Source organism: Neofelis nebulosa, chromosome 4, assembly GCF_028018385.1.
Source record: "Neofelis nebulosa isolate mNeoNeb1 chromosome 4, mNeoNeb1.pri, whole genome shotgun sequence".
Taxonomy (NCBI): Eukaryota; Metazoa; Chordata; class Mammalia; order Carnivora; family Felidae; genus Neofelis; species Neofelis nebulosa.
In genome coordinates this window covers 149,124,566-149,139,197 of record NC_080785.1, presented here as the reverse complement: position 1 = coordinate 149,139,197, position 14,632 = coordinate 149,124,566, and the positions used below count along the sequence as shown (strand labels likewise).

General features: G+C 55.5%; 1 protein-coding gene across 1 annotated transcript in view; it reads left to right on the top strand.

The window, feature by feature from the left end:
- Nucleotides 1-14,632, top strand: part of DNAH1 (dynein axonemal heavy chain 1) — a 78,470-nt gene that overhangs the window by 46,427 nt on the left and 17,411 nt on the right. The window contains exons 33-48 of the mRNA XM_058726697.1: nucleotides 554-640; nucleotides 750-936; nucleotides 3,250-3,341; nucleotides 3,537-3,691; nucleotides 4,820-4,997; nucleotides 5,801-5,995; nucleotides 6,085-6,204; nucleotides 6,474-6,632; nucleotides 6,821-6,928; nucleotides 8,006-8,146; nucleotides 8,290-8,450; nucleotides 8,885-9,042; nucleotides 9,852-10,025; nucleotides 10,831-10,869; nucleotides 12,994-13,172; nucleotides 14,140-14,370. Coding sequence (XP_058582680.1) covers nucleotides 554-640; nucleotides 750-936; nucleotides 3,250-3,341; nucleotides 3,537-3,691; nucleotides 4,820-4,997; nucleotides 5,801-5,995; nucleotides 6,085-6,204; nucleotides 6,474-6,632; nucleotides 6,821-6,928; nucleotides 8,006-8,146; nucleotides 8,290-8,450; nucleotides 8,885-9,042; nucleotides 9,852-10,025; nucleotides 10,831-10,869; nucleotides 12,994-13,172; nucleotides 14,140-14,370 — 2,364 coding nt within the window. The remainder of the gene's footprint in view (nucleotides 1-553; nucleotides 641-749; nucleotides 937-3,249; nucleotides 3,342-3,536; nucleotides 3,692-4,819; nucleotides 4,998-5,800; nucleotides 5,996-6,084; nucleotides 6,205-6,473; nucleotides 6,633-6,820; nucleotides 6,929-8,005; nucleotides 8,147-8,289; nucleotides 8,451-8,884; nucleotides 9,043-9,851; nucleotides 10,026-10,830; nucleotides 10,870-12,993; nucleotides 13,173-14,139; nucleotides 14,371-14,632) is intronic.

Genomic DNA, 14,632 nt, shown 5'->3' with positions numbered 1-14,632 from the left:
AAGCATTAAAAAAAAAAGATAAATTTAACTATTTCCAACATACCTGCCATATAATGGAGAGAAACAGAACCAGTAGCAAAGAAGAGAAAAGCCTCGGTAGTGTGGCTGAAAGGGTGGGTCCAGAGAGATTTAAGAGATAATGTTAGAAGGAAGCTCAAAGGCCCTCAGGGCCAACCCTATTGTGGCACCAATGGGAACTCCTTTCACATTTTTTTCCTCTCTGCCCCTGGTGCAGTGCTGGGACTGCAGGACTCTGCCTGGGTCAGAGTCCTCATCCTCAGGGGCCAAGAGTTGAGCAGGGGATGCAGAATAAGTAAACTTGTGAAGGGAGAGGGCTGCTGGAATGGTAAATAGAGGGTGCCAGAGGAGTGCAAACGAGGGCACCTGGCTGAGGCTGGGGCATGTGGGCAACCACAGATAACTGTCAGGGGAAGTGACATTGTAGCTTCCAGCTGGGTGAGGGCCAGGTACCAGGTGGGAGGTAGAGTGTTCCAGGCAGAAGCCCCCAAAGGGACAATGCCCACCCACCCTTCCTCCTGTGTGGTGGTGACAGGATCACTATGACTTTGGGATGAGAGCTGTGAAGACAGTGATCTCGGCTGCTGGCAATCTCAAGCGAGAAAACCCCAGCATGAATGAGGTGAGCTCCATCCAGCAGCATGCCCAGGCGGGCCTCCAGGATGACTCAAGAGGGGCCAGAGGCACAGCCGACCTGCGTCCCCTGAAGGCCCCACTGGCCTCTGCTGCAGGAGCTGATATGCCTCCGGGCTATCCGAGATGTGAACGTGCCCAAGTTCCTGCAGGAGGACCTCAAGCTCTTCTCTGGGATTGTATCAGACCTGTTCCCCACCATCAAGGAGGAGGAGACTGACTATGGCATCCTGGACAAGGCCATTCGCCAGGTCTGTGAGAAGAGCAACCTCAAGGATGTGGATGGTGAGCCCCTGGCCCCTGCCCTCACAGTGCTGGGGTGGCCATCCCGGTGTTCCAGGGCAGGGGAGCAGAGACAGGGCAATACTACCTCAGGCCAAGAGTGCCACAGGCTGGGGACTGCCAGCAGTCCCTGCCCCAGCCTTGTCTCCACTAGAAGCTTCAGGTAATAGATGTCTAGGAAAATATCCTCTGTCCCAATCATGCTTCTGATACCAGATGTGCAAGTTTCCCAATTCTTCAGCACCAGCTGGCTGTCCCACAATTCAATTCAGTTCTGACACTAATCAGAGTCCCAAGTCCCAAGTAGTCACAAGTGGTGAGCCCCCAGGTTACCCACAAATTTTCTCCAGCTTGGCCACAAATCAGAAGTTCCCATGACCCCCTCCTTAGGTTTGACCATTCACTAGAACAGCTCACAGAACTCAGGGAAACAAGTTCACTACTTATTATATAATAAAGGATATGAGCAAGGATACAGACAAATAGTCAGAAGAAGAGATACATAGGGTGAGGTCTGCCCCCTTGGAGTTGAGGGTGAACCACCCTCCCAGAACATGGATGTGTTCGCCTACTACAAAGCTCTCTAAACCCCATGCTGTAGGGATTTTTATGGGGCTTTCTTCATGTAGGCATGATAAAATTTTAATTATTATCAATTATTCTCCACTTCCAGCCCCTCTCCCTTCTCTGGAGAATAGGGGAGTGAGCCTGAAAGTTCTAGGCATCTAACCATGGTTTGGTCTTTCTGGTGACCAGCCCCCTTCCAGGAGCCCACCATCAAGAGGTGCCCCATTAGAACAAAAGACATTTCTAGCACTCAGGAAATGACAAAGGTTTTAGGAGCTCTGTGTCAGGAACCAGGATCAAAGGCTAAGTATTAGAAAAGAAGATTCTCCTAGCATCCTATTTATAATGGTTTGAGGAGCTCTGCATCAGGACCCCGGGGCAGAGACCAATGTATATTTTGCTGGTTATTTTACATTGAGGAAGCAAATCCTGTTGTCTCCCCAAGACCTCTTGCTGTGGTCCCTCTCTCCACGTGGGGAGTAGTCACAGCACTTGGGCTCTTCTTGGGCCCTGTTCCTCCCTGACAGGAGCTCTCCTCTGCTCTGTCTTCACCTGCCTGGGGTGGGAATCACTGGGGAAATGGTGAGCTGTGGCCTGCCCACACCCACCACCCCACTTCGCCCCCACCCCAACTCCCCTCTTTTGGAGCAAAGCATGTCACTTCCTTCTTCAGGACTTGCTCATACTCCTCGTGGAACACGGCCCTGTTGTTGTTGGGCTAAGGAGCATTTGGGCTTTTCTTGAACTGGATTGTCACAAAAACCACCGCACAGTTGGAAGAACTCTGTGGGATGCCCTCATCAGTCTCCCTCTCGCCCCAACCCTCTTTCCCCATAGAAGGTGGGGGTCTCAATGCAGCCGCTGCACAGTCATGCAGCTCGAGCTCTGGTCCCACCATCCCCTAGCCCGGCTGACCTTTCCTCTCCTCCTAGACCCTCCCTGCCTGTCCTTTGTGAAGAAGGGGGGTGCTTCCCCAGGAAGTCACACCTGGCTGTTCTGGCCACCCTGGCTACACGGGGCCCTCTCTGGGGCCTGATGTGCTCATGCTGCAAGGCCTGTCCCCCATGCCTTCCACTTTTCATTCCACATGCAGCTCTGATGCCCCTTCCCGCCCACCAGGTCCCAGCAGGCTTGTTGAATGAAGCCTCAAAATCTCTTGCTCATGGCCTTGGGTCAGCTTAGCCATCACTGAATGAGTGGACCATGTCTCATTAACAGGGACCCCCAGGCATGTGGTACCATAGCTCCCTGCCACTCCCCAAGCCACTCTTGGGCCAAAGTGATATGCTCATTCCCTACCTGTGGGTCTGGCCCTCTGCCCACCACTGGCAGCTATCCCTACAGCTCTGGTCTTGGTCAGTCAAAGCTCCTGACTGACTCTCAGGTTTTGTCCCTGGGATTTTGCCACGTATTGGCCACCATTTACTCAGGGCAGTGCTTTCGGCAGGAGCTGACGTTGCTTCTGGGGCCCATGCCAGCTGGACACCTGACCAATGGATGTTAGGTACTGATGGTCACAGTGGCAATCATGGCTGGCCATTAGCAGAGAGTCCCTACTCTGTGCCAGGCTCTGTGCTCAGGGCTTCACCTGCCCCCTCCTTTGAAGTAGGCACTATTGTCAGCTGCATTTTATAGATGAGGAAACTGAGGCTCAGGGTGACCCACCTGAAGTCACACAGAGAGCTAGTGGCAGGGCCAGGACCCAAGCCCATGCTCTGCCCCCTGGGTTCCACTTGCATGTCCCTCCAGGCTTCCTGACCAAGTGCATCCAGCTCTACGAGACCACGGTGGTACGGCACGGCCTCATGCTGGTCGGGCCCACAGGCTCTGGCAAGAGTAATGTAAGTGGAGCCAAGCCAGGCGATCCAGCACCCAGACAGTGGGCCTGAGGGTGGTGGGGCCTCAGTGGGGTCTTGGCCCCCATTTGTACCTCTGTGGCCTCTAGACTACCCCTCCTGCCCCTGTGATCTGCAGCCCACTCCAACCCTGTTCTCTGGGGAACCAGGAGGCTCACTCTTGGGTGGCTGCCTCCCCAGTGTTACAGAGTCCTGGCAGCTGCCATGACGTTGCTGAAAGGGCAGCCATCCATCAGCGGTGGTGTGTACGAGGCTGTCAATTACTACGTGCTTAACCCCAAGTCCATCACAATGGGCCAGCTGTATGGAGAATTTGACCTGCTCACCCATGAATGGTGAGTGGTCCCAATCCCTCTGCAGTTATCACCCTGTGCCTAGGCTTCTGGAGGCTGTGGGCCATGCATCCCCCTCCCCACCCTAGCCCAGTGGGAGGTCAGGAGCTCAGGCTCTGAAGCCCAAGTGCCTGGAACCCTATTCACCACTGCACTTCCTTGCTGAGTGACCTTCCTCACTCCCTGGGTCTTGGTGCTGTCGTCTACAAAGTGGGGATAATAATGGCACCATGATTGCCATAGAAAATGACCTTGACATAAGGAAGATGTTTGGACAGCATGGCACATACCAAGTTTTCAGTAAGTGTTGCCTGGTGTCGTGACCCCAGAGGGTTGGCGATTCCTCTCAGGGCCTCCATGCCCTGGCAGACACATGCATGTCAGGGAAAGTGCCTTGAGCTGGAGAGGGCAACTAAGTGGACACTGTCCAAATGTCAGTGTGTGGGAGGCTCTTCTCTGGGGGGATTCTGTTTCTCTCAATAAGTTTCCAGTCTCTGCTGGGGACTTTTGCTTGGCTCCAGTGTTCTGGGGCCCAGAGAGGGGCAGTCACCTGTCTTTCTAAATGTGAGTCTGGCCTGCTCCCACATTTCTGGTGAAGGGTCTCAGCTATACCCACTCTAGGCTCCTGCATGGGTAGGGGGGGGGCCTGGGGATCAGACCAAAAACATGTTCCCCTACCCACCAGTTTCCCTGGCATTTGGGGCCTTTGAAACCTGAGCCTTCTTGGGTACTGTGGCAGGAACTGGATACATCTCGTGACCTATCCCTTGCTTTCTCTGCTAGGTCATTGACCTCTTATCCTTCTCTTTCCATGTCCCAGGACTCTGTGGACCTCCATTTCTGCTGTTGCCTCCTCCCCCGTTTCCTTTCTTTTCCCCAGGATATCACCTTTTTATCCTCTTTTTAATGGAGATTCAGCAGAGAAGGAATATAAGCACACATTTTTATAACCCCATGTTTTACCAAAAAGTCCCATTTCCCCCATTATAGTTTTTCAATGAATGAAGATATTGAAGGGAAAAATACCCCAGCAGAGCAAGGCCAGACTGGCAGCCAGATGTCTCTGGGAGTCAGCTGTGCTTGCTGCCCTGTTTCTGGGCACCTACAGCCCTCTCCTCCTGGTGACTGCAGGACAGATGGGATTTTCTCCTCCCTCATCCGTGCGGGGGCCATCGCCTCTGATACCAACAAGAAGTGGTACATGTTCGATGGGCCAGTGGACGCTGTCTGGATAGAGAACATGAACACGGTGCTGGATGACAACAAGAAGCTGTGCCTTAGCTCTGGGGAGATCATCAAGCTCACAGAGGTATGTCTTCCTGTCCATTTCCCCGGCTCTCCTCTGCAGCTGGGTGGACCTGACAGCCACAGCATGCTGGCCATCCTCGTCCCCCTCCATCTCAGGACCACAGCTGCACCTCAGCCCATCCCCACAACCTTTTGGTGTCCCTCTCCATCCCAAGCTCCCACACTTGGCCACGTCTTGTGCAGCTGCTCAGAGCTGCCCATCTGCAGACCCACATTCTGTGATGCTCTGGGCCTAGGTCCAGGATGACCACCCACAAGGCTCTGCCTTGTGCCTCCCAGGCCCCCTTGCAGCCATGTCAGCCCAGTCTGAGTCAGGCACCTTAGCAACATGACAGTCGTATGGCAGACAGGTGGTCCAGACCTGGCTGTAGGGGCACCTGCCTGGTGTGTGAGATGCAGTTCTCAGAAGAGGAGGTATCGCCTGGGTGTAAGAGCAGTTCATGGTATCCACACTGAGCTGATCTCTTGAGCCCTTCTGAGAACACCCAGAGATTCTGGAGCATAGCAGGCAGCTCCCATCAGATTTCTCTACGGCTCCAGGGACCCCAATATGCCCCAGTCCGCTATACTGGCCAGAGAGTAATCAGGAATCTCCTGACTTTTGTTCTCCTCAAGACTCCAGGGAGGGCTATTTTATCAGCTGAAGACCAAGGGGTTTCTGCATCCCTTCCACCCCAGCACTGCTCCTGGTGCACATCCCGCCCCATGGCCTGCCTACAGTTGCAGGATGGGCAACCCCTCCCCATGGCTCTGTGGCCCTAGGAGCTGGTGGCTGGCCCACTCACACAGTTCATGTCGTGCCAGGCAATGACCATGATGTTCGAGGTGCAGGACCTGGCAGTGGCCTCCCCAGCCACAGTGTCCCGCTGTGGTATGGTGTACCTGGAGCCCAGCATCCTGGGGCTCATGCCCTTTGTCGAGTGCTGGTTAAGGAGACTCCCTGACTTATTCAAGCCCTATGAGGAGCAGTTCAAGGCCCTCTTTGTTGGCTTCCTGGAGGTAAGCAAGTCCACAGTGTGCCTGGCCCAGGTGGGGCAGCCAGGTGCTGTGGCCGCCAGCCACAAGAGCCGGGTGCTCATCCCCTATAGGGGTCCATAACTTTCATCCGGAACTCGGTAAAGGAGGTGATCGCCTCAACCAACAGCAACCTGATCATGAGTCTCCTCAAGCTGCTGGACTGCTTCTTCAAGCCCTTTCTGCCTAAAGAGGTACGGCTCTGAGCAAGTGGGGCTGGGTGCCTTCTCCTTTCTGCCCTCTGCTCTCCTTGCCCGGGTACCAGAGGGCCCTGAACCCCACGCCCAGCTTCCTGGAAGAGAGATTCAGATCGGCTCACATGGGTCACGGGATCACCCCATCAGATCTGCTGCAGAGACGCCAAACTATGCAGCAGAGGCCAAAGGATGCACCCAACCTCTGCCTCCTCGGGCTACTCAGTACTATTCTTGCCTTGGCCTGATACTGTTCCCACTATCCCCAGGGCCTCAAGAAAATATCCCCAGAAAAGCTGAGTCGCATCCCAGAGCTGATTGAGCCCTGGTTCATCTTCTCCCTGATCTGGAGTGTGGGTGCCACAGGGGACAGTGCCAGCCGCATCAACTTCAGCCACTGGCTCAGGATCAAGATGAAGATAGAAAAAGTGAGAGGCAGCAGTGCCCCCCACCACCACTGCCCCCCCCCCCCCTGCTAGGCTGGGCTCCCAAGTCCAGGATGTGTGTGCTGAATGCCAGGTGTTCTGGGACCATCCATGGGACTCGGGCCCCCAGGGACAAGTAGCCACACAAATTCCTGGGCCTCACAGCCTGGTTTTCCTCTGGTCCCTCGAAGCTGACCATGCCCTTCCCAGAGGAGGGGCTGGTTTTCGATTACAGGCTGGAGGACGCCGGGATCAGCAGCACTAAGGACGATGAGGATGAAGATGAGGAAGGCAAGAAGGTGAATGCAGGCCTGTGCCGAGGGGACAGGACAGGACGGGAGGCGCCCCACTGGGTGGTGGCTAAACTTCTCGGTGAATCCTGACTACAGAGAGGAGGCCATGTTGATGGCCACAGGTCTCAGGTGGCGGTTATTTGCATTATCTCATGTATCCTCACAGATACACAGTATGCCTATTATCGTGCCCATTTTCCAGACAAGGAAATTGAGGCTCAGAACAGTCATCCCCAGCCAGTGGGTGACAGAGCTGGACTTGAACCTGGGACTGGGAGCTGTTCCTAGAGTTCCTCCCCTACCAACCATATGCATTGACTCCTCCGTGTTGATGCCGAGTCCAGGGATGTTCACCTCAATTCTACTAAAAAGTCCCATTTTCCTAGGGGCTGGGCACCCTAAGGGCAGGGCAGCAAGCCCTCAAGGCCTACTTTGGTGTCCCATTCATTCTATCAGCCAGCGAGGGCTCTGTGAGCCTACTCTGCTTCTAGGATCAGAATCCTAACCCAGGAGGAAGAGGGGGCAGAGAGGCATTTGCGGAGATGGCCACTGTGCATGGGGCTGGGGATCTCACAGGGCACATTTGAGTCTAACAGGACTGTCCCCAGTGTGACCTGTGCTTGACCATAGTGAGGACCCTCATCGGGGGAGGTCTGCAAGCTGGGTCAAGGAATTCATGCAGGTGGGATGGTGTGGGGAGATGAGACCAGGTGACTTCAGCACCTGTGGTTCTGGCCCCCCCCCCACCCCTCCCACCTTGGATAGCCAGAAACTAAATAGTGAAGGCCTTTGACTTCTGGGCTGTCCACTTGCTGGAACACTTCCTTGATGCAGAGACCCACAGCTTCCCTAGGAAGCTGCCCACAAGGGCAGCCGTGTGCAGAGAGCTCCCCCACTCACAGTGGTTTATTCTGGGGTTCCCCATGGTGTGCAGAGAGTAGGGCACAGGCTTCCTATTTCAGTCAGAAACAGCCCCTTACCCGGGCTCTCTTGCCAAGGCCTAGCAGTACAGCTCCTTGCCCTCCTGGTGCACTTGGCCAGAGTGGGGTTCTGGGCCCAGCCCTGAGCTACCTGTGGTTCCAGGTTGCCTGGGTCAAGTGGATGGACTCCTCGACTCCATTCACCATGGTGCCAGATACCAACTACTGCAACATCATCGTGCCTACTATGGACACAGTGCAGATGTCCTACCTGCTGGACATGCTGCTCACCAACCACAGGCCTGTGAGTGCCCCTGCCATGCCCTGTCTCACCCAAGCTAAGGCCCAAGTCAGGGGGTGGCTGGCCTCCCATATTGACAGGGTGGCAGCTCCTGCTGTGTGCCAGACCCTGGGAGAGTTTTGAATACGTGATCCCTGTTCTCCTAGGTGCTGTGCATCGGGCCAACAGGCACAGGGAAGACCCTCACCATCTCTGACAAGCTCCTCAAGAACCTGCCGCTGGAGTACATCAGCCACTTCCTCACCTTCTCAGCCCGAACCTCGGCCAACCAAACCCAGGACCTCATCGACAGCAAGCTGGACAAGAGGCAGGCACCTCATTCCTTTCTATGTCCTGTGTCCTCCCAGCCTGGCTCAACCAGCTGCTTTCTCAGCTCCTCACCAAATTATGCTCTCGGGTTTGCCGAGACCTTCCTGGAGGGCCCTGGGCTCCTTTGCAGACTGTTCTGGAGCCGTCATCCATCAGAAATGCCTACTAGGCCCAGCCATGGGTGCTTGCCCTGGGCTGGGTACTCGGGTGGGGCTTGTTATGTGTCTGCATGGGAGGCAAGACTCACCTTGAGGGAGCCCAGACTCAGGGCAGCCAAGTGTGATGTCCTAGGATGTTCAGAATGGGACAAGGGGCTGCTCAAGAGATCCAACAATTCAGAGGAGGCTGGAGGTAGTTGCCATCCTGCCACCCCTGGGCTCCCAGAGGACCTGGTACCAATGGGTGCTAGGCTCACACAGCCCCTTCCCACAGGCGGAAGGGTGTGTTCGGACCACCCCTGGGACGCAACTTCATCTTCTTTATCGATGACCTGAACATGCCAGCCTTGGAGACGTATGGTGCCCAGCCACCCATCGAGCTGTTGCGCCAGTGGATGGACCACGGTGGCTGGTATGACCGCAAGGTCATTGGTATGTACCCTCTGGCCTGAGCCAGTGGGGTGCGGGCTGGGTGTGCTGGGCAGGGCCAGGGCATCTATTAGGCAGGGTAGGCACAGCACCCAGTGCCCACAGTACTTTTAGAAGGTCCACAGAAATGTTTGATTTTTAAAAAAATTTTAGGGGCGCCTGGGTGGCTCAGTTGGTTAAGCGTCCGACTTCAGCTCAGGTCACGATCTCACGGTCCATGAGTTCGAGCCCCGCATCGGGCTTTGGGCTGATGGCTCAGAGCCTGGAGCCTGCTTCCGATTCTGTGTCTCCCTCTCTCTCTGCCCCTCCCCCATTCATGCTCTGTCTCTCTCTGTCTCAAAAATAAATAAACATTAAAAAAAAAAAACTTAAAAAAATTTTAATGTTTATTTGTTTTTGAGAGAGAGAGAGAGTGAGAGAGAGAGAGAGAGAGAGAGACAGAAAGAACATGAGCAGGGGAGGGGCAGAGAGAGAGGGAGACAGAATCCGAAGCAGGCTCCAGCCTCCCAGCTGTCAGCACAAACTGTGAGATCATGACCTGAGCCAAAGTCGGACGCTTAACTGACTGAGTCACCCTGGCGCCTTGTTTTGACTTCTTTTAAAATCACCAGGAAGATGAACTTTCAGGTCAAAGAACATTTTTAATGTATAACATAAATATATTTGTCTTTATTCTAATACTGATATAAATTATAGCTTTTAATATTGTTATGGAGGAGAGGAGACCCTTGAAGGCCAAGTGCCTGGGGCCCACAGAAGTCATAATTCAGCCCTGGGCAGGGCTCCTTCCTGACTTCCTGCCTCCACTCCAGGAGCCTTCAAGAACCTGGTGGACATCAACTTTGTCTGTGCCATGGGCCCCCCAGGTGGAGGCAGGAATGCCATCACCCCACGGCTGACGCGCCACTTCAACTACCTGTCCTTTGCTGAGATGGATGAGGTCAGCAAGAAGCGCATCTTCTCCACCATCCTGGGCAGTTGGATGGGTGAGCCTTGGGCAGAAGTGGGGGAGGCCATGGGCAAAGGCAGAAGCCCAAGCCAGATAAGCTACTCCTAGGACAGCCGGGCAGCTGCTGGAAAAGGGGGAGTGGTTGAGGCACTGACCTCAGCCCTGGATTCATCCTTTACTCAGCTATGTCACCACTGGCAAATTTGTGAACCTCTCTGAGCCTCAGTTTCTCCATCTGTATAATGGATGATGATATTAGAGTCCACCACCCCAAGTTGTGAAGGTTAAATAAGACATTGCACGTAGCATCTAGCATGAAGCCTGGCACATGGGGATTACTGAATATATGATTTATACACTTGTATGCTTGTGACTTCACCTGCATATGCACACACATACATGTCAATACTTACCTAGAAAAGCTGGTGGAAGGATGTTACTTTTATAAATCAGGAAAAGCCACCAAGATAGAATGGACAAAGTGGCCCTGATCTTCCATGTGGTTTGGGGAAAAGTCTGCATCAGGATGCAGTTTCCCTCACCAGCCCACCTCCTATCTAACATACATTCTGACCTTTGAACTCCCCTTGGCGCTGTGCCAGGTGGTGGGGGATGGGAGTCAGGTCTTCCCTCCTGTGGCCTGGCCTGCCCTGCCCCCAGGGGTGATAGGTCAGAACCTGCCTACAGGCCCAGCTTGCGGGGGTGGGGGGGGCACAATGCTCTGAGGAGGGTGGGTAGCAGGTAGCTGCTCTGGGAGCTGCCCAGCTCAGCCCATCTGGCCAAGGTGGGCAGCAAGGGACCCACCTAAGTTAGACCCCCATGTCTCTCCCTCAACCCTCTAGATGGACTCCTCGGGGAGAGAAGTTACCGGGAGCCCGTGCGTAAGTGCAGGCCCAGACAGGCCCTGGATGGGGTGAGGTGCTGGTTCCAGGGGGAGCCCTGGGCTCCAGTTGGGTGGGGCTGAGGCTGGGTCGCAGTGGCCACAGTGAACCATCCTCAGGCTCATGTGAGGGCCTTGGGCTATAGCCAATGCCTTTGTAGGCTCATTCAACTATTCGTACAGCAGCCAGTCCTTCGGTGCCTGGGTTATGTCCATCTTGCAGTAGAAGCAAAGTAAATGTGAGTTCAGTGAATGAGCTCCCACCCTGTGTAAAGAAGCAGAGGCTCCAAAGAGGCTGGCCCTCTCCGAGGAGCAGGCATCTCCACTGTGGCAGCCTCACACAGGACGGATCTGTCAGTCATTGCTGCAGGGCGACTGGCTACTTCAGGCCTTCAGACCCACCTCACGTCCCACCTCTTCCCCTACCTCAGCTGAAAGAGGCCATCAGAAAACAGCGCCCTCCTTAGGCCTCCATGTCCATTGCTCACCTGCACCCAGGCACCCATTGGCCCTGTCTTCTCTCTTGTTGCTGGGAACAGGCTGCCCTGCTCCCAGGCAAAGTCAAAGAGTCCTGTTCTTAAGCCTGAATCCCACCCCCAGATTGTGTGCCGGAGGACGTGGCTCCACCTCCCAAAACACTGCATAAGTACCCACATATGTGTGTGGCCCTTCTCCACTGGGCCATTCCATCAGCAAGCAGACACATCCCCCATTGTAACACAAAACCCCAAACAGCCACTCTGGGCCCCTTCCCATCCTGGCCATCACTCTATTTCTCTGCTCACGTTGACAGCACAGCTCAAGAGCATTGTCTCTTCATGCTGGCACCAGCCTCCCCTCCCACTTTCCCTCGTGTCCCACCACTCCCCAGAGAGTGCCCTTGTCACCAGCGGCCTTGTGTGGCCAGACCAAAGGTCAGCTCTCAGTCCTCACATTCCCGGGCTGTCACTGTCAGTGGAGGGTAGCCGCTCCTTCTCTCAGGTCACCACCCTCCACCCCCATTTCCCCACCCCACCCCAACCTCACACCTGTCCATCTATCCATCTCCACCTGCAGCCAGAGGGACCCATTCAAATGTTCATTCGGATCACACTCCTCCGCTGCCCAATTGCAGACAAGAGAACAGTGGCGGATGGGGCCATCCTGCCCCTTGTCACCTTTCTGCTCTCACCCGCTCCTCACTGTCCTTGGCCTGTTTATGCCTCCCTTCCTCAGCTGTCTGCTGCAGTGCCCCTCCTTACGAGGCCTCTCCCAGCATCATGCCAAATGCCCCTAGCCCTGGCCACCCCCCTGCCCCCAACACCTCTCTCCTGCGGCAGGCCTCTCCATAGCTCTTTACTGTCGCTCTGCTCCACATCTGTTTGTTCCCTGCCTCCCCACAAGAATGGCAGCTTCAGGGTGATGAGTGTGTCTGTTGGGGCTGCCCTCTGTGCCCAGGATCTAGAACAGTGCAGTGCCTGTGTTAATAGATGAGCCCCTCTGTGGGGCTGATGAGTCCTCCTGCCCCTTCTTTACTTTTTTCCACTTCAGGGGATTGATTCCCTCTGCCCCAAGTTCCCACTGACAGCATTTTGGTTCCCAGCAAAGAATTGAGTAGATTTTAAAGAACAATAAAACAGATTATGTTAGTAATGAAAATGCAGGCTGGTGGTTGCAGCAGCTCCGGGGGGCTGGTAAGCCCTGCAGGTCACGGCTGACTCCAGGCCCTGCACATCCCCCATGATGCCCTCCTGAAGCTTATGTGGACCATGTGACTCTCCCCTGCTTGGCTCAGAGCCGGCATGTTTCAGGTGTGGGGGACAGCCCCACTGGCACTGACTCCCCTTGTTCTGTGTATGTGTCCCAGTGCCCCAGTGCACAATGGCCTGTGTCAGTAATGAGGATGTAAAAGTGAGGAGCTCAGAGCAGGAGATTCCTCACCCCAAGCTAGGGGACATCAAGAAGAACTTGTGGAGGAGGTGGCATCGAAGAGGATCTGAAGGGTGGGTGCAAGTGAGGCCCGCAGCCTGGGGAAAGGGCAGCTGGGGGAGAACACGGCATTGGCCAGGGCAGGGGGTTAGGATCCACAGAGGCCGCACTGGAGCCCCCACCTGTGTGACCCAGGCCCACCCTCCTGTTCCCACAGCTGGGGCCCCCACCATCGCTCAGTTTGCGGACCCCCTCGTGGAAGCCACCATCATGGTCTACTCCACCATCACCTCCCAGCTGCTGCCCACCCCAGCCAAGTCCCACTATACCTTCAACCTGAGGGACCTTTCCAAGGTCTTCCAGGGAATACTCATGGCCGACCCGGCTAAAGTCGAGGTGAGGATCTGGTAGGATCCCTTCCCAGTGTCCAGCAGAAGAGTACCCACCATGACTTCACAGTCCTCCCCAGCCCCTCAGTTTTAGACCTTACTGCTCAAACACTGCCCAGCCTTGATCTGGCCAGGCCCTGAGTGGGGCTGGAGGCATGGTGGGCTCCAGGCCCCCTGCCTTCCTATAGCTGAGTCCAGATCCATGCTTAGAATGGCAGTGGTGTTGGGGCTCACACAAAAGAGGGAGCCAGGGCAAAGAAAGGGAGAGAAAGGTTCCTGTTGGAGGCCCTGTGTGGGAGAAGATTTAGGAGGAAGAATGAGTGGGATGCACTCCAGGAAACAAATGCTCCAGTGGAAGGAGCAGGACTGTAGCAGGGAGTGGGCTGTCTGGTGTGCTGGGTGGGCTGGGGCAGACTGTGAGCTGTGGGGGCCGCAGGATCCTGAAGGTGATGGGAGCCATGGGTTTGGGTGGGAGACAGATTTGCACTTGGAATGGGGGTGGGTTTGGTCAGTGTGTGCAGAGCCTGGTCTGCACAGGGAGACTCAGTGAACAGGACAGATGCCAGACTTGGCCTTGCCACGCTATAGCCAAAGAGGTAGAGAGAAGGGCCTGGGAGCTTCCTGAAGGTCAGCTACTCCCCCAGGGAGAGGCAGGAAAGCTGGGATGGAGGTGGTAGCAGACATAGAAATGGGAGCAGAATCTGAGGGGCTTGCTGAGTGGCTAGATGTGGGGCGTTAGGAAGGAGAATTGGGCATTCCTCCCCAGCTTGGGGTTTGAGGAATCGTGGGGGCCCTAGTGGAGCTGGGTCCCAGTAGGCACTTGGCCTTCTGAGCCTGGATCTGGGGGTGGAGAGGCACAGGTGCGAGGCACAGCCCCATGAAGGACGCGGTCCTTGGTTGGCCGGCTGCCCTGTGTGTGGCCCTGCCCGGGACTCGGGGGGAAGAGGCAGGTGCTGATGCCAGGATGGCTGCAGGACAAGGTACAGCTGCTACGACTGTGGTACCATGAGAGCTGCCGCGTGTTCCGCGACCGCCTGGTGAACGAGGAGGACCGTGGCTGGTTCGACAAACTACTGGAGAGCCACATGGAGTACTGGGATGTGGCCTTTGTTGAGGTCTGTCCCTTCCAGCCCATCCTTTATGGGGACTTCATGTCGCCAGGCTCTGATGTCAAGTCCTATGAGCTCATCACCAGCGAGAAGAAGGTGAGGGGCCTGGCTGAGGCCTACTCCTCCTGGGGCCCTTCATGCTGCCCCCCGGGACCCAGGCCCTCTGCAGCACTGCTAACAGACCTGCGTGCTGTGGCTGGAGGGTCAGGACACTGACTTCGAAGGCCAGCACTTGGCTCTCTGGGTCTCATTTCCTTTGTCAAAAGGGTGTAGCAGGCCCTCGTTGGCCCACCTCTGAGGATGAGCCTGTGTTTCATTTGAGACGGGCTCTGTAAACAGGGACATGCTGTACCTGTTG